The 21,741-nt window shown below is 44.6% G+C and overlaps 1 protein-coding gene across 3 annotated transcripts in view; it reads left to right on the top strand.

The window, feature by feature from the left end:
• The first annotated feature begins 11,224 nt into the window (after window positions 1–11,224).
• Window positions 11,225–21,741, top strand: part of LOC308161334 (E3 ubiquitin-protein ligase rnf146-like) — a 200,780-nt gene continuing 190,263 nt past the window's right edge. The window contains exons 1-3 of one of the 3 annotated variants that reach the window (XR_013937531.1): window positions 11,225–11,349; window positions 11,933–11,989; window positions 12,208–13,781. Coding sequence is in view for 2 of the 3 variants with exons in the window: in XM_080535337.1 (XP_080391463.1) it covers window positions 12,209–13,303 (1,095 nt within the window). In the remaining variant the exon portion in view is untranslated. Of the gene's footprint in view, window positions 11,350–11,908; window positions 11,990–12,207; window positions 14,192–21,741 lie in introns of those variants that run through there. The other 2 variants (XM_080535337.1, XM_080535338.1) reach the window with 2 other exon arrangements.

The raw sequence follows: 21,741 nt of genomic DNA, 5'->3' as shown, positions 1-21,741 counted from the left end.
ACATGTATGATGTTACAAACACCATTGCTTTTTCTTGTTAATTTGCCAGTTATTATATAATGTAGATTGTTGTCCAACTTCCTCAAGTGGAGCCTTCTAACCACATAGTGGCGCTAAAATACTCTATATTTCTCCAATACTCTATATTACTCTCCAATAATCTGACGTCACATTATGCGCCGGTAGTGAGTTACGCGGGAGATTGAAAAACGTAAACAACAAAGATAGATAGCTGCCGACAAGTTCGTCAACATGGTGATTAAGGCTCCCAGGAGCACATTGAAGTCTCTAATGAAGAACAAAGCTGACATTCGCGTTGGCACAGCCGCAGATGTAATGGTAGGTTATGCCTTTTTTTCATCCTTTGCGTGAAGCGCTCCCTCTTTCTCGTTCGTTCTTGCTAAAAACATTAACAAGCTATTTAGCCAGACAGCAATACTATACAAGCTACGTAAGAAGCGACATTGTTGTGTACAACAGTCAATTAGCAAATCAATAAAACGAATTACATTGTCAGTGAATTGTCCCATTATCTATTATGTAATTGTTTAGGTTGAGCTGAGCCTGCTGCTCTTTCTGCATAGCCTTGCCGAGGAGGCACGGACGACGGCTTTCGAGGCTAAATCGGCAACTATAAAAGCCCAACACGTCATAGCGGTATCTAAGGTAGGTACACTACAGGACAGAATAATGTCTTATAATCCTCTCCTTTATCTAAGGTAGGTACACTACAGGACAGAATAATGTCTTATAATCCTCTCCTTTATCTAAGGTAGGTACACTACAGGACAGAATAATGTCTTATAATCCTCTCCTTTATGTAGGGTAGGTACACTACAGGACAGAATAATGTCTTATAATCCTCTCCTTTATCTAAGGTAGGTACACTACAGGACAGAATAATGTCTTATAATCCTCTCCTTTATCTAAGGTAGGTACACTACAGGACAGAATACTGTATTATAATCCTCTCCTTTATCTAGGGTAGGTACACTACAGGACAGAATAATGTCTTATAATCCTCTCCTTTATGTAAGGTAGGTACACTACAGGACAGAATAATGTCTTATAATCCTCTCCTTTATGTAAGGTAGGTACACTACAGGACAGAATAATGTCTTATAATCCTCTCCTTTATGTAGGGTAGGTACACTACAGGACAGAATAATGTCTTATAATCCTCTCCTTTATCTAGGGTAGGTACACTACAGGACAGAATAATGTCTTATAATCCTCTCCTTTATCTAAGGTAGGTACACTACAGGACAGAATAATGTATTATAATCCTCTCCTTTATGTAAGGTAGGTACACTACAGGACAGAATAATGTCTTATAATCCTCTCCTTTATGTAAGGTAGGTACACTACAGGACAGAATAATGTATTAGTCCTCTCCTTCGTCAGCCCTGGTGTGGAGCAGAGCATGTAGAAAAACAAATCCACTTTTCACTTCTCCTGAGAAACAATGGACTGGGGGTTGCTTCTTGAGATTTTGCTTATTGAGACGAAGAAGATACTGATTTCAAGACCAAATGCACAAATCACATAGTTTCTTCATAGGTTTAAATATCGGGGACTGGGTTTTGGTCCTGATGTTATCATGTCATTGGATATTACACAAGTATGCTGACGACATCTGACCCTAGTTTGTTTTTTCTTTTCTTCCCTTCATAGAAACTACTGAAACGAGCCAAAGGATGAAGGGGAACAATCCTGACGACGACAACAACAACAGGAATCACGACTCTGCTTTTAAGTTATAACAGCCTAATTGATATCTAACCAGTTTTTTATTTTTACTTAATTTAATGTACTATATTCTATTTCAGTCTGGTCTGCCTTTTTATTTTGTATTACAATAAAAACACATTGTAAATGGTCTACAGTGTTCAAAATCGATATTGCATATGCGTACACACCTGTGGACAGATACTACTTGATATGCTATCCAACTAAAGGTGTCTTCCTGTTCTTTGAACATATCTCAGGTGTAGTTTGACCTTACCATCATGCAGTACTTTACAGTCGGATATTTGGCTGATCCTCTCAAACAGCGGTTGTTTTCCATGTCATGAGATTGAATGCACTATGAGGATCGTCACTATCTCTGGCCCCCCATCTCTCTCATTGACAGTCAGTCATGGTCGATGTATGAACGCTTCACAGCTCGTTCACTAAGCGTGTGGGCTTGACCTCAAGACTCCTCCCAGATTCCTGGCCTCTTCACGCTACATACGTTATCTGAATGTCCAGATGCTATCTGCACACCTCTCATCATAGTTGTGTCTCAGACCATAGCTCTAGACTTGTGCGGTATTTGTGTTGTTTACGTGGTGAAAGCGTTCCTCTCCTATCGGGGTGCTCAAGGAGACATAATCCGGTAGCTCTGTGTCTCTATTTTCATCCTGGAAGTTTATCCCTGCCCCATTATTCCCGCCCCCCCCCCCACCTCTTCTCAATTTGAGCTATCAGGGTGGGGCGTTGTGGGCCCTGCCAGAGCTCTAAGGTGGTCTCTGCACTAGGAGTGTTAAATTCCACAACACTTAATGAGGGTGGAATTTTAAAATGGATAATGATGAAGAGATCATGCTCACACACACCGACAGACACGCTCCTGCTCATGGATGTATACAACTTTTTGACTTGAAGCCCATCCCAATAACAGAATGCTCACTGATATCTTCAGAAGGTGGTTTGATGTGACAATTGACTACATCTTTCGGTGCAGACTATTTAGATTCTTCAGAGCTCATGGTTGTTCCTTCCCTCGCTCCAAGACAGCTTGTTTGTTTTCCCTCCACCCACCTCTATTGCTCTCTTTCTCTCTCTACTGATTGTTTTCCTCTGAATCTGATCTGCCATCTCAGAGAGCGTAGCCTCTCCTTGTTTATGTTCACAGTCAGCAGGGAGTTACAGGGTGTGGAACCCCACCCGTTTGACCTTTGACCCTCCTGATGTCTCCCAACAGCCCCACTCTGAGGGCGGCCTGCCCCCCAGAACTGACCCACAGATTCACACGGATCCTCTTACCATCAACACAACTTGTCTACTGCGCTCCAATCAGCTAATTTAAGCAGAGATGCTGTCACTCACTGTAGAACATTGATGCAAGGACACAACACTACACCACACTTGAGTTGAGTCAGGAGTTTGTACTTCTATTGTAATACTATTAAATATCTTTTTAAAACAGTTTAAAAGCAAATTCTTTCACTCAGTGAAAGCTTGAGCCCTAGAGTCATTTGAAGTGTTTTGGTACTGTATGTGGATGGATCAGCGTGCAGTTTGCCAGAGGTCCCATTGACCTGTTTGTCTCTTCCTATCTGTCTTGTCCTTGAGTGTGGCGGGAACAAAATGCCTCCATTTCAATGTGAAAATAAATTATAGTCATCCACTGTGGTGATGTGAAAACATGGGTGTTTTGGACTGACAGTAGAGAGAGAGAGAGTGTGTGTGTGTGTGTGTGTGTGTGTGTGTGTGTGTGTGTGTGTGTGTGTGTGTGTTAGAGAGGGTGCACTTGTTCACAATTTCTCTCCTGTCTGGCAGACTCAAATAGGCTCATCTCTTAACAGATAAATCAGTTCCAAAGTCAACCCATCTGAAGTCTCTTGCTGACAATTTTTTTTACACAATTCCAGACAATGGAAGTAGAGCTGTAGGCTGTTAAGGCTGTGATGTTGTTCTTCTTCTGGTCCCTATGGAAAGCACATTGAGTGTGGCATCTGTTTTACATGTTGTTCTGGCATCTATGCACCATCCTCTGCTGTTTCTTTTTGCAAACAGACAAACATATCTTCTAATTCAAACAATAAGAAAACATCAAGCCACAAACTAGTAACAGGTGAGCAGGACATAGTAGCTGATTATCAAGATTATGTTGGCAAAGATTTTACAGGCAGTGATGAGACTTTGCTGATATCAGCAGAATGTGTGCAGTTTCCTCAAAAACAAAAAAGCCACAACCAACTCTGTAAGGTTCCAATCTGTTTTCAGATAGTCACATTTCACCAAGTTCCCAAAACAGCAGATAATGTACACCGCCATCCCAAACAATGGTTTCTTTGGAAATGTGTGATGCTTTCGGCACCCCTCAGCCCTCACTGGCAAACGGCTGATGCTTTCTGACACCTCCATTTTGTTTCTCTAGTTGGATGTGGGCAAGTCACACAGTGGGAAGGCCTGAGTTTGGTTCTCATTTCCTGAATACATTCTTAATCTGAAACACCCAGTGCCTTGGCATAGTTTTTTGTGGGGGCAAAGTCAGGGCAACCCTTCAGTCAGCAATGCATCATCAAATGCGCGGACACATGGGAATCGCTTTCAAAATGTTTTCCCACCGTTTTCAGTGGTTTTGACTCAGCCCAGGCCACACCGGATAACATAGAGTGGTTTTCAGTGGTTTTGACTCAGCCCAGGCCACACCGGATAACATAGAGTGGTTTTCAGTGGTTTTGACTCAGCCCAGGCCACACCGGATAACATAGAGTGGTTTTCAGTGGTTTGAACTCAGCCCAGGCCACACCGGATAACATAGAGTGGTTTTCAGTGGTTTTGACTCAGCACAGGCCACACCGGATAACAGAGAGTGGTTTTCAGTGGTTTTGACTCAGCCCAGGCCACACCGGATAACATAGAGTGGTTTTCAGTGGTTTTGACTCAGCCCAGGCCACACCGGATAACATAGAGTGGTTTTCAGTGGTTTTGACTCAGCCCAGGGAGCCACACCGGATAACATAGAGTGTTTTCAGTGGTTTTGACTCAGCCCAGGCCACACCGGATAACATAGAGTGGTTTTCAGTGGTTTTGACTCAGCCCAGGGAGCCACACCGGATAACAGAGTGCTCGGTCTTTTAGGTGTGAGGTGCTTCTGCTCCTTTGTTTGAAATGAAACCAAATGTAGAAAAAATAATGTCTTTCTTGTGTCACAGACCCATCCTCTTTTCATAAGCTCAGAGAAAAAGGGATTAAGGAGGGATTAAGGTAAACCAATGCAGACCAGGGGAGGTTGGTGGAGGTAGACATCGGAGGACGGGCTCACTGTAATGCATGGAATGGAATGAGGAATGGTATCAAATACACATGTTTGATACCATTCCCTGTTGAATTCCGTGCATTACAATGAGCCCGTCCTCCAATAGCCCACTCAGACTCCGACAGGGTTTAGCTACTGTAGCTCTACAGGTGAAACACAACAAGAGCACAATAATAACACTGTCATTATTAGGTTACAATAATACCATTCTCATTTTTACCTGGTGAGCAATTATCTGAGACGAGAGAGAGAAAGACAATATTTTGTCAGAGCCTAATTTGATGACATAATCATACCCAGAGAGATCCATACCCAGATATCTCCACAGGAGCAACAGTAGAGAGAGACAAATACTTATTAACCCTAACTTACTAAGATACTTTGTATGTTCAACATTTAGATTATGATACAATGCATTGATTGCAGTGTTTGTTGTGGTGCTTATTTGACAACTTTAAAACTGTGTGTGTGTGTGTGTGTGTGTGTGTGTGTGTGTGTGTGTGTGTGTGTGTGTGTGAGAGAGAGAGAGAGAGAGAGAGAGAGAGAGAGAGAGAGAGAGAGAGAGAGAGAGAGAGAGAGAGAGAGAGAGAGAGAGAGAGAGAGAGAGATGCTGCATGTGGGAAAAATATAGAGTGAGAGTACCTTTGAGAGAGAAAGAGAGACAGAGAGAGAGGGTGAGAGAGAGAGAGACTGAGTGTGTATTTGTAATAGACAGAGAGAGAAAACTGACTGCAGCTAACCCAAACCTTGGATTAGACTTGAGGAGCGACTATCATATGATGCCTTGAGACGTCGGCATTGTTTAAGGCACTCTGACGGCATGAATTTGTCTCTGGATTCCTACTTTTTACTTCAGGAAACTCTCTTCTATTTCACTCAGGATTAGAATTGGCACGTTCTGGAGAGAAATATATTCTTCACCTTCAGACACGTAGCTACAGGTTAAGATGACCACATTTTTGGATGAATAACCTTACTGCTAGAAGGAGAAAATGCTCCTTCACATGCCATTGTTGATTTGGATTTTATACTGCATAGAACTTATTAATGGTCAATATTACTCCAGACACAGACGTAAGTAGCCATCCCAAAACAAGTGATGCAAGCTGCTTTAATTTTGATTGACAGACACCTGTATGTGTATTGCATGTTCCATTAGACACCTGTATGTGTATTGCATGTTCCATTAGACACCTGTATGTGTATTGCATGTTCCATTCCCCTCCTTTTCACCTGTGCAAAAGTATGGACTTAGCCTCCTACATGTGCAGTACATTTTGGTCTTTCAAGCTCCTGGCAAAAATGCGCTCAGTTTTCCATGGTTTATTGGCTCATTGTATGCTCGTTGGTGGTATAGAATGTCACTGTTCACTGGGTTGAGGTGGTTTAGACATTTTAGGGGGGTGGGGGGGGGTTATGGAGGAGTATGGTTGTTTGATCTTTCAAGTTCCTGGCAATAATGTGCTCATAGATTTCCATGGTTTATGGAAACCATACATTTCCATTTGCTTAACCATAAATTGTTAAGCTCGGCTGCAGGGTTGGATAAATCTAAGCTGTCTGGAGCCTCTATTCTCTGAATATTATTGCGCTGAACAGTGAGTGAGTTATAGACTCTTACTGAAGCTTTACGATGTGAGCTTTGAATGGAGTGGAGCTCAATAACTTATGGTGAAGTAGTACCATAAGTAAGGGTCACCTACTCTATATCTGTGTAGTAACACTGAAATTACTCTGATAACACATGTATGCTGTTATAAAGAACATCTGTCATACTTATAATATATATATATATATATATATATATATATATATATATATATATATATATATATATAATTGCATTGTAATGGAGGTGGGTGGTTTGTTGTTATTCCACATAAGTGGAATAAGGGCTGTTGACTAGTTAACTATATGTTACTACTAGATGAATGTAACTACTACACAGATCAGGAGTAAAGTCTTACCTATCATGTTTTTACCAACGATCATATGCACAAGCTTATGAGACTTACACACCCTCTGTCACACATACGCACGCACGCACACACACACACACACACACACACACACACACACACTCTTGTGCATGCATGCTTTCACACACACACACACACACACACACACACACACACACACACACACACACACTATCAGAAAGCCTTACCTGTGGCTTCTCCCTGCTCTAGGTAGCTCAGAGGTGAGCAGGCTGTGTCAGGCGGGCTGTGTGACGTGCTCAGCGCTAAACGGCTGCCTGTCGTGTAAGCCACGCCTCTTCTTCCACCTGGAGCATGATGGGATGAGGGAGAGAGGGACGTGTCTGTCCTTCTGTCCCCAAGGACACTACGGCACACGCTCCCCGCACGTCAACACCTGCACCCGTGAGTCCAGCAGAGAAACTGAACAACATAGAACATAACATGACATTGTTAAAAAATATATATATATAATAAAAAGAGGCAAGGTGTGAATCTCAATGGATTCAGATTGCTTCATCACCTGTATCCTTTCTTTCATCCTCACTGATCTAAGAAAACAGTGGGCCAGGGGCCAAAACAGCCTCAGATGCATTGCTTTGACCTATCAAGTGATTGAACAGTTCACTGTATGAGAGGACACCATGTCGGTGACGTCAGTCGTCAGACTATTGAGATGCACCCCGTGCTTCAAAGTGGGGCTGAATCACTGTGCACTCCACTGCTCTAACCAATGCCCATCTGTCTATGTCGCAGGGTGCCACAAAGACTGCGTTTCCTGTTTCAACAGGAACTTCTGCACTCGTTGTCGCCAGGGTCACTTCCTGTACAGAGGCAGGTGCGAGGACAGTTGTCCAGAGGGCCTCACCCCCAACGCTGCGCTGAGAGAGTGCACTGGTGAGTCCACCGCCATAAGAAGAATATGTCAGTCTGAAGACCTGTTGCTCCCAGAGGAAGTTGCCCCTATAGGCACGGATCTAGGATCTAATTCTAAGATCCGTCGAAGACTAACTAATTGCACTATGACACTATTTGCACTGGTTATCTGGTTAGATGCTGAACTATGTTTTGTTGGCCCAGTACTTGTACTCTGTGCAATAACATTGAAGTTGAATCTAATCTAATTTAATCTAATTAATTTGGGGAAAACCCCCAAAACTTACCCAATAATAAAGTGTCCAGGGGTAGCTTCATTCTGTGGAGGCTGTTGGAGGCTCATTGTTATGCATGGGATGAAGAATACAATGAGTCTGTCCTACGAATTTCACCTCCAGCAGCCCCCATTAACTTTATCCTACTCCCAAACTGTTGAATGAGTACACAGAGATGCTAATTCATGCTGTATTCATGGATGTTTATGGTTGCCATGGTGTCACCAACACACCAACACACTCCTCTGCACACAAGTGACCTCCCTCGAACTACCAGATATTAACTAGCTATGCCACCACCTAAAAGCTAGCAATTCAATGGAGCAAGAGCATCTCAACTCGGTTACACACTTAAAATGGCTACACACTGTGTACACTGTGTGTGTGTGTGTGTGTGTGTGTGTGTCTGTGTGTCTGTGTGTGTGTGTGTGTGTGTACACAGTGTGTGAGGATTGAGTTAGCTGCACGCGCACAACACCACAATGAAGACAATGGACAGAGACAAACTAAGTGGTGAGAACAATGCAGGTAAATAAACCTTGTTGCACAATAGCCTTTTCTCAATTGTTACGGGACAAGACTTGCGCTGTTCTCCACCCGCGTCCTATTGAAAACACACTGGAGGGGAAGATTTAGGTTCCTCTGAGGACAGAGGAGAGGACACAAGGAGAGGACAATGTGAAAAAGGCTATTGTGTGTAGTTTATTCAATTACCTGCATTGTTCTGGTCTCACCACTAGGTGTCTCTGTGACTACACTGTAAAGGCCTGTTCAGACCAAAACTGTCAATCGATTTCCTATGGGGTTTATATGCTGATATACGACAACCATCAGTTATGTGTCTGTCTGTTTTTAACATACGTTATCTTTTTGATTGGTAAAAATATGTGAATGTGTGGGTGGGTGATCCATATTTGGTGTATTTCACCTTTGTCTGAAGGGGCCAGAACACTAAATGTACCTGTGTTTCCTCCTTCTCCTCCTCCAGAGTGTCCAACAGGCTGTGAGCTGTGTGTGAGGAGGAACACCTGTGCCAGGTGTGGAGCAGGTCTGTACCTCATACACAGCCGGTGCCATCATACCTGCCCGGCGGGGCTTGAGCCTGAGGGACAGCTCAGGGAATGCACTCCTCAAGGTGAGTGATTCTCTATCCTCCCGCCACCCCACTGCATGACCAGTCTTTCTAACTTGGAGGGTTTGTTCACACTGCTAGAGTTTGTTAACTCTCATCTTTTTTGTTGTTAACTCTGTTTTCTTTCTCATCTTTTTTGTTTTTTGTTTTGTTTTCTATTTCAGTTTCAGTGTCTCCATTATCTGACTGTCTCTCTCTCTAAGTGCACTGCGAGGTTGGGCAGTGGGGGAAATGGGGCCCCTGCTATCGGAGGATGAGAGGCTACAAGAAGGGAGTGGAGACTCGCAGACGAAAGGTCCTACGGCCCCCCTCTCTCTACGGAGACCACCCCCCATTGTAGACTGGAGGATGTGTGCTATCAAAGGAGGAGTCCCGGTACTCATGCCGGAAGTGTTAAAAAATCTGAAGCTTCTGGGGTACAGAAGTAAAGTTTCCCCGTTGACCCTCCCGCTACAAATAGCTTACCGTTGGCCACTTTCCACTGCCCGACCCCTGGACTTTGGTGGCATTAATTGTGGTTACCGGTAATGTTAGCAGGGTGCTAGCAGACTTTTTTTTCATTGACGGGTGTTTTGTCGACAGGGGTTGCAGAGTTTTTGATTGACAGGTGGTAGCTTGTGCTTAATCGACGGCAAGACTGTGGCCCCCTCTAGCGGTTGTGGCGCTAAGCAAAACATAGCTTAGGCAAGCTGCCGGCCCGGACTTTCCACATTCGCTGTTGTTTTTTATCAAAATAGTTAGCAGTCATCATCACCATCAATCACCTGCATCATATATAGTTAAAAGACGACTGGAAAACGCAATGAAACCGCACTCCCGTACCCCAATAAAATGTCACGCTGTCTGTCAGTAGGCCTAACTACATGGTGATGGTTCTGTTGTTAGCTATAATACGTTTCTGCCAAATTATCTCAGCAACTACAGGACGATGAGGATGTAAACCGGAGGGCCTTGGCCAAGCAGCGAGGTGAATTAGTGTCATTCATATCATATCACTGAAGGATGCGCATCAGGGACGTTGCTTTACCAATAGGTATAGTGTGACTAACTACGTATAGGTTTCACTGGCTGGAACTTATCCCACTTCTCAGTTCTTGCAGCATGGACTTTAACCAAAATAAGGAAAATAATCTTCCCAGCCATGTTAAATAAAAAATAAAAAATGTGTTTTTCTTTTTGGTATGAACTAAGATGACCATTGAACATAAAACACTATCAAATTCACTATCAATAATATGAAAGTTGTAAATGTGCTTACGACATGATATATATGTTGCTGATGCCACTATATGTTTGCATAAGCAAACATATAGCAGTGTTTATGTCATACAGCTTGATGAATAAAATGTACACTTTTACTTTGTTTCAGTGTCTTCTTTCGTTGTGACTGTATTTGACAGAGATATTTTCAATATTATAAATGGCCCAACGGATTGATACCACTTCTGTTCAGCGTCCGAATGATAAACAAGCTAATTCAACGAGCATGACGAACCACTAATAACATACGTCCACATCACACACTCAGGCTGCGTTCGTAAATTTGCTCTGAGAGCACCGGAGCGCACACTGGGTTCTACGTCATAAATTGACCATGTAATTTGATTGGACAAGAGGCATTCCATGAGTGCTCATCAGATTTCCCCAGCGTATTTACGAACGCAGAAGAGAGAGAGAGAGAGAGAGAGAGAGAGAGAGAGAGAGAGAGAGAGAGAGAGAGAGAGAGAGCGAGCGAGAGAGAGCGAGCGAGAGAGAGCGAGAGAGAGAGAGAGAGAGAGAGAGAGAGAGAGAGAGAGAGAGAGAGAGAGAGAGAGAGAGAGAGAGAGAGAGAGAGAGAGAGAGAGAGAGAGAGAGAGAGAGAGAGAGAGAGAGCGAGAGAGCGAGAGAGAGAGAGAGAGAGAGAGAGAGAGAGAGAGAGAGAGAGAGAGCGAGAGAGAGCGAGAGCAAGCAAGAAAAGAGAGGGTTCGGTCTTGGTTTGTTTTGACAGCTGATTTAGTGATTTGATTGATCAAGAATGCAAATTGATAAAACATCGCACTGAACGAACGGGATTAACCAGTGAGTTTGGGGGGGACTGCTGTGGCCAAGATGAACGGATGTTTTGATGACGGCTGATTATGTTACAAACAGTCACTGTTGTGGTTAGCTTAGCTGGTAGGCTAGTTGTTATACCTGGACTATGCAACACGGGTAGTTAGTTAGCTGTTGTGTGTTTAACATTGGAGGTTGTATGACAATTATGTTCGCTCGTTTGGTTGTTAGGGAGTTGAAGATATGCAAGGCAAGGGGTTTGTCTCTCCGACGACTGGGCCTATATGGTTTACAACTAGCCAGCTAGCTGAACACATTGAAGTCTATGGACAACAACAGTCATTCTCATTGCGAAAATAATATCTCCATAACGTATAAGTTAAATGTATATGTATGCGTCTGTTGTGCATTTCCTAATATGAATGTTTTCTAGCTAGTTTGTCCTCTTAATCACCGCTCTGTGTTGTGCTGCTGTGCGGTGCTAGACGTGCTGGCTACTGGCTGTGTGTACACCACACACATAGGACTCCGATTAGTCTGTTTTTAAGGGAAAGTGAGATTAAACTCGGGAAAGTGACCTTTTCATATCAACATACATTTTTTCTTACAGAGGAACTGAAGTCACTGAATTTGGATGACATTTCAATAACTGCACCTGGCTGAAACTGTAAGCAGCATTACTGGAGGCCTTTTGTTTTTCCAACCAAGCTTAATGAATGTCATATGTTATTATTATTATTATTATTATTATTATTATCATCATGTTATTGTGTCATTATTATTATTATTATCATCATGTTATTGTGTCCATTAGGACACATTATGTTGATTTGATAGGCACACACAGACAATAGTTTCACTAACATACTGCACCTCCCACCTCAGCATGGCAGGCCGTGGCTCCGTGGGCTCCCTCTCATCTGAAAAGGTGGTGGAGGATGGAGGTGACACCTGCACCGACTCCCCCAACTCCCCCTCGCCTTCCCCCACCCCTGTCACAGAGTGCGCCATCTGCCTCCAGACCTGCGTGCACCCGGTCCGCCTGCCCTGCCGCCACGTCTTCTGTTTCCTGTGCGTGAAGGGAGCCTCCTGGCACAGCAAGCGTTGCGCCCTCTGCCGACAGGAAGTGCCGGAGGACTTCCTGGAGCGGCCCACCCTGCTGTCCCCCGAGGAGCTGAAGGCGGCGGCGGCCGGAGGGCGGGGGGGCGGAGCCGGGACTGGGGGTGGTGGGGGCGGCGACCATGCCTGGTACTACGAGGGGAGGAACGGCTGGTGGCAGTACGACGAGCGCACCAGCCGCGAGCTGGAGGAGGCCTTCGCCAAGGGCAGGAAGAGCACCGAGATGCTGATCGCCGGCTTCCTGTACGTGGCCGACCTGGAGAACATGGTCCAGTACCGCCGCAACGAGCACGGGCGGCGCCGGCGCATCAAACGCGACGTGGTCGACATCCCGAAAAAGGGCGTGGCCGGGCTCAGGCTGGACCCTGACCCCGCCCCGCCACCGGTGGTCACCGCGGCACCGGCAGAACGCGGGAGCTCGGCCGACGGGGAGGACGTGGAGGGACACTCGCAGACTGGGGCCTCCGGGGTTCTCCTTCCTCTTCCCCCAGTTCGACCCCCCACGGTCCTGGGCGGCCACCTCGCCAGCCCAGCCTTCCCCTCCTTGGAAGACTCTCTATCTCAGCTCCACGTCAGCCAGCCAGAGGGGGAGGAGGAGGAAGAGGAAGTGGAGGAGGAGGAGGAGGAGGAGGAGGAAGAGGAGGAGGTGTACGAGTCGGCGTCAGGTAACAGCGAAGGGGAGGAGGAAGGGCAGGGGAGGGGGAGGGGAGAGCCCGGTGCGAGACACAGACACAGACCGCCACAGCAGCGGCTCAGGGAGAACCAGCCGGACAGACTGCCCCCTCGTGGTGGGTCCTCCAGCGGCGGCCTCAGCGTACGCTCGCGCAGCCCCGACGGTCAGTGTACTGTGACTGAAGTGTGACCACAACTGGAACACAGTCATCTGGACCACAGTCACTGCGCTCAGCCGACTCAGCAAAAAACCCACAATGGGCAGAAAGGAGAAGGAGGGGGCAATAGAGACTTCAGTGGAAGACGGCAGATCAGCCATATATACAGTATGTTACAGTTCAGCCAGCAAAACCATGCAGAAATCAGAAGCCAGCGAAATAATGATGCCCACACATTAACCCACAGAATTGAAAGAGCCCAATGCCCTTGCACACTGCTTTCCTTTTCATTACTGTTTGAGCTGCGGTTTGAGCTGCGGTTTTTATGACTAATCTACATCACGTCTTGGTACAACTAATTATCTGAAGAGATATCCTGCAACGATAGCTGTTGGGATGATGAAGGTGATGTGGAGAGGTCATTAGTTTAAATTATTTTCGCTGTTAGAAATCCAGTAGATTTATCATCACCTGTTTAAGTGAAGTTTAAAATCATTGAAGTGTGTGTGTGTGTGTGTGTGTGTGTGTGTGTGTGTGTGTGTGTGTGTGTGTGTGTGTGTGTGTGCGCGTGTTGTGTGTGTGCAATGTGGGTTGAAAATGTACTGGCAGAAATACTGTAAAAATACCTGTATAGTGAGTGCAGAGACTTCGTTTTGGTATTCTGGATAGGGCTACTATGAAAACGCTGTGGATGAGCAATGTACTCACAATCATCACGAGTGGTCTGTGTTTGCAGTTTGAATGTTTTGCAGTTTTAACCAATCATTTTAACACCTCATCTTTGTCAGTTTCTCAAGTCATGTGTCTTAAAATGTATTTTGGGTGTTGTGAATGAAATGTGTATTTTCTTGTGTGTGCTGTTTTCTGTTCAACTGTCTGTTTGTCCAAACAATAAAGTGTTTGTCTATTATTCAAAACTATTTGAATGTTCTCCTAATCTTTTTTTCTATAGTAGCTTTTAGAGATTAGGAAAATGATGGGAAGATGTTATGTTCATTTCAGAGCAAGAAGAAAACAACAAGGAGTTTAGTGTCTTTCAGCAGTGTATCTTTAGATCCACATTCCACACAAGGGCACTCAGCCCTGCTTCTATGGAGGAGAGGAAATCATGTTCAAATTCATCAATCTTTTCCCTGAAGTGTACCCTTCTGTACATAGATTGTAAAGCATAGGACTGGTTTAAACACAGGCTCTTAAACCAATCCTGTCATATTAAATCCATGTGGGGTTAATAATAATACGCCTTAGCACCTTTACAAAACAGTGAACAAGTGCTTTACAAATGTGCAAATAAAACATGCAAATTAAAACAAAATTATAAGTAGTGAGTGACTTAAACTCCAGCGGGTCTTAAATAGTAGCCTATTTTTTTTCATCATTGTCTTTGTGAGATCCAGTGGGGGAAGCGATGTCATTGGTGACATTATGAACTCTGTGGTCATACCGTGTTTCTGCAGAACTGAGGGGATGAGGCTGAAATACGTAGGGGCACAGGATTTACTGTGAAACCAATATGAGTGTAGTGGGACAGTTGTCTACGTAAAGCAACAAGTCTGACACAATTAAAACATAGCGTCACCTTCTTAGAATAATGGCTTAAGTCATTATGTTCAAGTTTTGAGAAAAACAGAATAAACTGAACCAAATATAGAATACATGGTATTTAGGCAAAAACATTGTATTGCTATATATTGCTCTATTAGAATACATTTTTAAACTCTTATTTCACTCTTATGAAACACTTATGGTTAGTAAACCCTCACCTACACAGGGGATGTGGTTGGAACTCTTCTGAAACAACATTGTGCAAAGTTGCTACAGTGTCTGTGGTGAGAGTGAGACGCAGAGCATTTATTGGCATGTTAAAACATTTTTAGTTTTTCATAAACTGACCTTTCTGCCCCCTATTTCCAGACCCTTTCAGTATGATTTGTGTGGAACAAGGTATCAATATTCAGTGCTTGTTCTGAGACACTCCAAATCTCTAATATTGACAATTTATTTCTCTCTCTCTCTCTTTTATATATGGGTTCTTATCACTTCACGGGCTCTTCTCACTATACACAAGTCACTTCACATCCACAGACAGTTCTGTTTAAACAATAAAGTATGCGGATGGCACAACCATCATAGGCCTCATTTCCAATGTTGATAATGAGGCTGACTCGAGGGCTAGGGATTTTATTGACCTCTTGAAATCTATGGATTTTATCCAACATGTCAATGAACCCACTCACAATCATGGCCATACCCTTGATCTAGTGATTACAAAGGGTCTCGAGGTCTCAATATCAGGTATCAGCGACCTGGCCCTCTCTGACCATTTCTGTATTTTCCTTACCATTGTAACACGTAAAGCTGAAAATAATGCTGAACGTGTTGTTAAAAAACTTTATCTTACCCCTGCAGTGGCTGAGAATTTCAACGCTTTAATGAACAGTGATCACACAACTCCCACTCTATATGAAAATGACTTAGTAATTACCTTTAACAATAAAGAGAAAGAGCAAATTACAGGTTAATCAGAATATTTTTAAAGAACATCTATCTGCCTTTAACTTGGCAATGCGAAATGCTAGGAAAAATCACTTCTCAAATATAATATCTACAAACAAGAATAACCCCAGGGTCTTGTTCTCGACAATTGATTGCCTTGTAAACCCTGCTCCTAGAACACTAGACGGTGCAGCCTCTGTCACCAAATGCGAGGAATTTGCAGCCCACTTCAGGGATAAGATAACAAATATTAGAATGTGTATTACTCAGGCAAGACTAGTTTTGTGCAACACCGTAGATCCGCCACCACAGAACATGACTATGAGCATGTTCACCATGATTAACACTGAAACATTAGGCAAAATTGTGTCACAGCTTAAACCGTCTACGTGTCCTCTTGACCCTATTCCTACGACCTTTTTTAAGGACATTTTCGAATCTGTGTCTGATGACATAGTAGGCATTGTAAATCACTCCCTACTTAAAGGGATGTTTCCAGCGGCGCTTAAAACTGCCCTGGTTAGACCCACCCTGAAGAAAAGTAACCTAGATCCTTTTGATCCAAAAAACTGTAGACCAATATCCAATCTCACTTTTCTAAGCAAAATTCTAGAAAAGGCAGCTTACAAACAGCTTCATGAGTTTTTAGTTTTAAATAATAGATGTTTTTATTTTCTTAAGATTGTTGTCTTTATTTTCACTTGACACCACGGACCTCATTGTCTCTTAGCTTGTTTTATAGCATTTTCGCTTTTTAATTTGTCTAGTGTGTAATATTTGTGATATGTTATACAGTATGTGTATATGTTTGTGAATATGTGAATATGTTTTTTCAGTTTTTGCACCTTCAGAAGAACCACTACAATTTCATTGTATAGGCAACTGTACAAGGACAATAAAGTATATTCTATTCTATTCTATTCTATTCTAATAGATATGACCCACTTCAGTCAGGCTTCCGATCATACCACAGCACAGAAACTGCTTTTCTTAAGGTAACTAATGACCTTAGGATTAATGCAGACTCGAAAAAACTCTTGATTCTTGTACTCTTAGACTTAAGTGCAGCCTTTGATACGGTAGACCATTACATACTTATTGAGAGACTTGCAAACTGGGTTGGCCTCTCTGGTCCGGTCTTAAACTGGTTCAGGACTTACCTGGCTGACCGAGACTACTTTGTAGCCCTTGGTGACCATAAGTCAAAAAATTATAGAGCAACTTGTGGAGTTCTCCAGGGGTCCATTTTAGGACCGTTGCTTTTTAGCCTATACATGCTACCCCTCAGTTCTGTTATCAAGAGGCATAGCGTTAACTACCATAGCTATGCTGACGACACTCAGCTTTATATCTCAGTAACTCCCAACGACTACGAGATGGTCGACCACCTGATAGATTGTATTGCTGATATTAATATTTGGATGACACAACATTTTCTCCAACTCAATCAAGAAAAAACTGAGGTATTGATCATTGGCGAGAAAACTGGGAGAGAGAAATTATCTGCACATTTGAAAACACTAGCTCTTAACACTAAGTGTCAGGCTAGGAATCTTGGTGTCATAATTGACCCAGATCAAATTTTTGAAACCCATATTAATAATACTATTAAAACATCCTTTTACCATTTAAGAAACATCACTACGGTACAATCATTCCTCTCCCAGGCAGACACTGAAAAACTAATGCATGCGTTTGTTACTAGTAGGCTAGATTACTGTACTGCTCTCCTGATAGGTCTCCCCCAAAAAATTATTAGTAGACTACAAATGGTTCAGAATGCTTCTGCTCGTGTCCTTACTAGGACCAAACGAAGAGTGCACATCACACCTGTCCTGAGATCACTACACTGGCTCCCTGTCAGTCATAGAATAGACTTTAAGATCCTTTTATTAGTCTATAAATCACTCCATTGCGACGCGCCCAAATACATGGTGGACATGCTCATAAGATACATACCAGCTAGACCCCTAAGGTCTAGTGGCACGGAACTTCTAATAGTACCAGAGGCTAGGACTAAGAGATTTGGAGGATCAGATTTTAGCATATATGCTCCTAGATTGTGGAACACCCTACCTGAGGGCCTGAGGTTGTCTAAAACTCAGGACATTTTCAAGCGAGACCTTAAAACCTACTTATTCAATGTCGCCTTTTGTAACTAAGGGAGACATTGGACATTATAGAACTAGGATCACTATGCTATTACACCATACTCGTGCTTTGAGATCTTGTGTTGACAGGAAAAAGGACCTGGGTGCTGATGAGGCACTGTCAGCTCCCAGTAGCACCTAGAGCAGTACCAGAACCGGTACCAGGATGTACCTGGACCACCATCAGGTTGGATTGCTGTCATATTTATTGTGTTGTTGCATCATAACTGCGCTTGAGATTCTCTTTTGGCAGGACCTGTGCCCATGCTGGATGCAGAACGATGCAGATATAACACTAAATTTATGGACAGTGTGTACGCCGATAATATGCAAGGAACTTTTCCTGGGCCGGGTGTGCTGGTGGTGGGGCGGGCTGGGTGTGTGGGGCGGCGGGGGCTCCCCGAGGGGGGGTGTGGGGGTCCACCACTGGGTGCTGGTAGGCAAACTGGTTAGTAGTCGCTAGAGGGCTGCAAGGGAATCTTCCTGGCTACATAGTGTACAGGTTTTTACTTTTGCCTGCTTGCGGCTCTGTCAGTATGTGAAGCGCATTGAGTTGCAAGAAATGCGCTATACAAATAAAATGTTATTTGATTTGAATAATGACGAAACCCAGTACCGCTCTAAGGTGACCCAAGCTATCACTTGGTGTACAAGCAATGGCATCATACTTAATACAGCCAAAACCTTCTCATTGACTTCCGACACGGACCATATCCCAAACTTCCCATACAAATAAACGGCGACCCCATCACCTACACTGACTCTTTCAAATTCCTTGGAACATACAGCAACAATCTGAAATGGAAAATCAACACAGAACACATCATTGCAGAACACAGAACACATCATTGTCTCTATTTCCTTAGGCAGCTTAAAAGATTCTGGGTCAAACAGCAACTTCTCATCCTGTTTTACTCAGCCATCATGGAGTCCATCATCACAGACTCTATTACAGTTTGGTACGGCAGCACAGGCAGTCAAACACAGATCAAACTACAGCGGATTGTTAAAAAGGCATGCACAATCATAGGCAAACCACTCCCATCAGTTGAATTTCTACACACCCACAGAACTGTAAAACGGGCAAAGAAGATCACCTCTGACCCCTCACATCCTGCTCATCACCTCTTCCAGCTCCTCCCCTCATGGAGGTGCTACAAGTCATTGTGCACAAAGACTAAACGCTTCACCAACAGCTTTCCCCCCATAGCCATCATGACTCTGAACGCCTCCCTCTAGCCCCCTCCTCACTGACACACAATGACTGACATGCATACCATGATTGTCTGTTGTCTATTTTTTGTTTGATGTTGTCTATTGTGCATTCTTTGTTTTTGTCATTTGTGTGCTGCAGAGGATAATATGCTGTACTGAAAACAAATTCCACCGCCGTTTGGTTGTGTGGTTAATAAACAATCTATCTATCTATCTATCTATCTAGGCTTATCAGAAAAACAGAAATTTCCATGAAATATAGAGTATGTTGATAATGTGTGTGAAATTCTGTCAGATAATGCACCACTTCTCCCACAAAATGTTCACATGTTAATGTATTTTTGTTTGCATGAAACAACAATGTAGGAAAAAAAAGACTGGGAAGGCCACGGAAGAACACTGAACTGTCATGTTCATGAAACCAGTTTGAGACGACTTTTGCTTTCTGCTTTTTTAGAAGATGGGAACATTGTGGCCATCAGGGGATGCACATGGTCAGCAATAATAATCAAATAGGCTGTGGCATTCAAGCGTTGATTGATTGGAATTAGAGGACCCAAAGTGTGTCAAGAAAACATTCCCCACACCACCTCCATCAGCTTGGACTGTACAGGTGTTCCTAATAAAGTGTTCAATGAGTGTATAATATAATAATAAAAGAGGGCCCTCTTGCCCACAGTAAATATGGTGTGGTTGCTCAGATCTTATCAAATAAATGTACCATTGAAAACACACACTGTCCCTATGTGGCATAAACAAAATATAATTCCCCCTATTCAACCTACAATGAAGAGGAAGACAATGAGAGGAGGAGGGAAAAAGGAGAAGCAGAGAAAAAAGAACTACAACAGACCGTGAGAGACTGTGAGATGAACACACAGATGAAGTCACCGCAGTCCCCCCAAAAAAGGAACCAAAGTAGAAACATGATGTCTCAATAAAGTTCCATCTAAGAGACCCTGGCTTACCTCATCTCTCGTCAACACTGTCTTCTTAAGTCTGAGGCACACACAGACCTTCACTTAAACCTCCCTACTTGTCAGAGAGCATGGGCCTGTATTGGATTCTATCTCTCCTGATTCTGGCTTTACAGAGGGACCTAGCACTAGCAGAAAGAGAATGCAGTGCCAAATGGATCAAATTCTTATGCAGAGATTGGACCCCCTGCTATGATTTTTTCGGCATCTCTCGTTGCGTGGACATGGCTATGTGCAGTCCGACCGGCTGTGGGAGTCACTCGGTTTGCCTTATGGATGCCAATGGAGGCTACCGTTGCGAATGCCAGCCCGGGTTCAGATCTGACAGAACAGCCGGAGGCTGTGCGGACCTGGATGAGTGCGATGTAGACAGACAGATCTGCGGTGAAGGAGGAAGGTGTGGTAATCTGGAGGGCTCGTACCTTTGCCGTTGCCTCCCCGGGTTCACTAACTACGGCAGGAACCGGACTCCCTGTGTGGAGCTGGATTGTGATCTGTTCAGAGGACGGGCGCTGTCGGGTTTAGCCGGTTTCCTGTCTCTGGTGAAACAGAACTGTTTGGCCTTGAGTAATTCTGCGGAGGCCGGAGGGCAGTTGAGTGGTGACGTGCTTTTGAATGTAAGTCAGTCGTCTTCGTGATCACCATGCATGCACGCAGCCTACAAAACACAATAATACTATACACACATACAGACAGAGACACACACACACACACGCACACACGCACGCACGCACGCACGCACGCACACACACACACACACACACACACACACGCACGCACGCACGCACACACACACACACACACACACACACACACACACACACACTCACACAGCCTGTCTCTGTTGTCTTCTCTGCCCACAGAGTCTGGTGGAAGCCACCACTGATGTTCTCCGACCCAGCGGCCTCCAGCCCACCGGCTCCTCTGGTGGTGGTTGGGTTAACAGCAGCGAGGTGACCGCATTACTGAGTTCAGTAGAGAACGCCCTCCGACTGATCGCACCCCAGCTGACGGAGTCCGTCACCAGGATAAACACCACCCTCACGGAGGTGGAGGTAGCGGTCAGAAGGGGCAGGGCTCCTCCTCGGGGACCGATCAGCCTGACCAATGAGGATGCCTGGCTGGACACCACGTGGGAGACGGCGATCGGAGACGGTACTTACCCAGGATTTGCCTTCGTCACTCTGCTCAGCTATAAAAACCTTCATCCTCCGACCAGCTCAGCTCGGCAGCTCAACTCCCGGGTGGTGACCGCGGTGGTCGGCAACCCCAACACGATGCGCCTGCCCCGAGCCGTAAATCTCACCTTCGCGCACCTGCGGCCATGCGGCGGAGTGGACCGCCCCGCCTGTGTCTATTGGTCGGAAGAGAAAGGGGCATGGTCAGGACGGGGCTGTAGCTCGGTGGTGTCTAACTCCACCCACACGGTGTGCTCCTGCAGGCACCTCAGCACCTTCGCCCTGCTCCACCACGTCCAACAGGAAAAGCAGGGAGGTCAGCTGTCATTGGTCATGGGGGTGGGCGTTGCCATGGCGATCGCCTGTGTGGTCCTGTCGCTGCTCGTGACCCTGTGGTGTCGTTCGGTAAGCCGCAAATCGAGGCGGCCTCACCGACCGTCTCCAATGTCACTGT

The sequence above is a fragment of the Nansenia antarctica genome (genome assembly GCF_963989245.1).
Source record: "Nansenia antarctica genome assembly, chromosome: 6".
NCBI lineage: Eukaryota > Metazoa > Chordata > Actinopteri > Argentiniformes > Microstomatidae > Nansenia > Nansenia antarctica.
The sequence above is the reverse complement of the archived record's forward strand: the minus strand, read 5'-3'. Positions and strand labels throughout refer to the sequence as shown.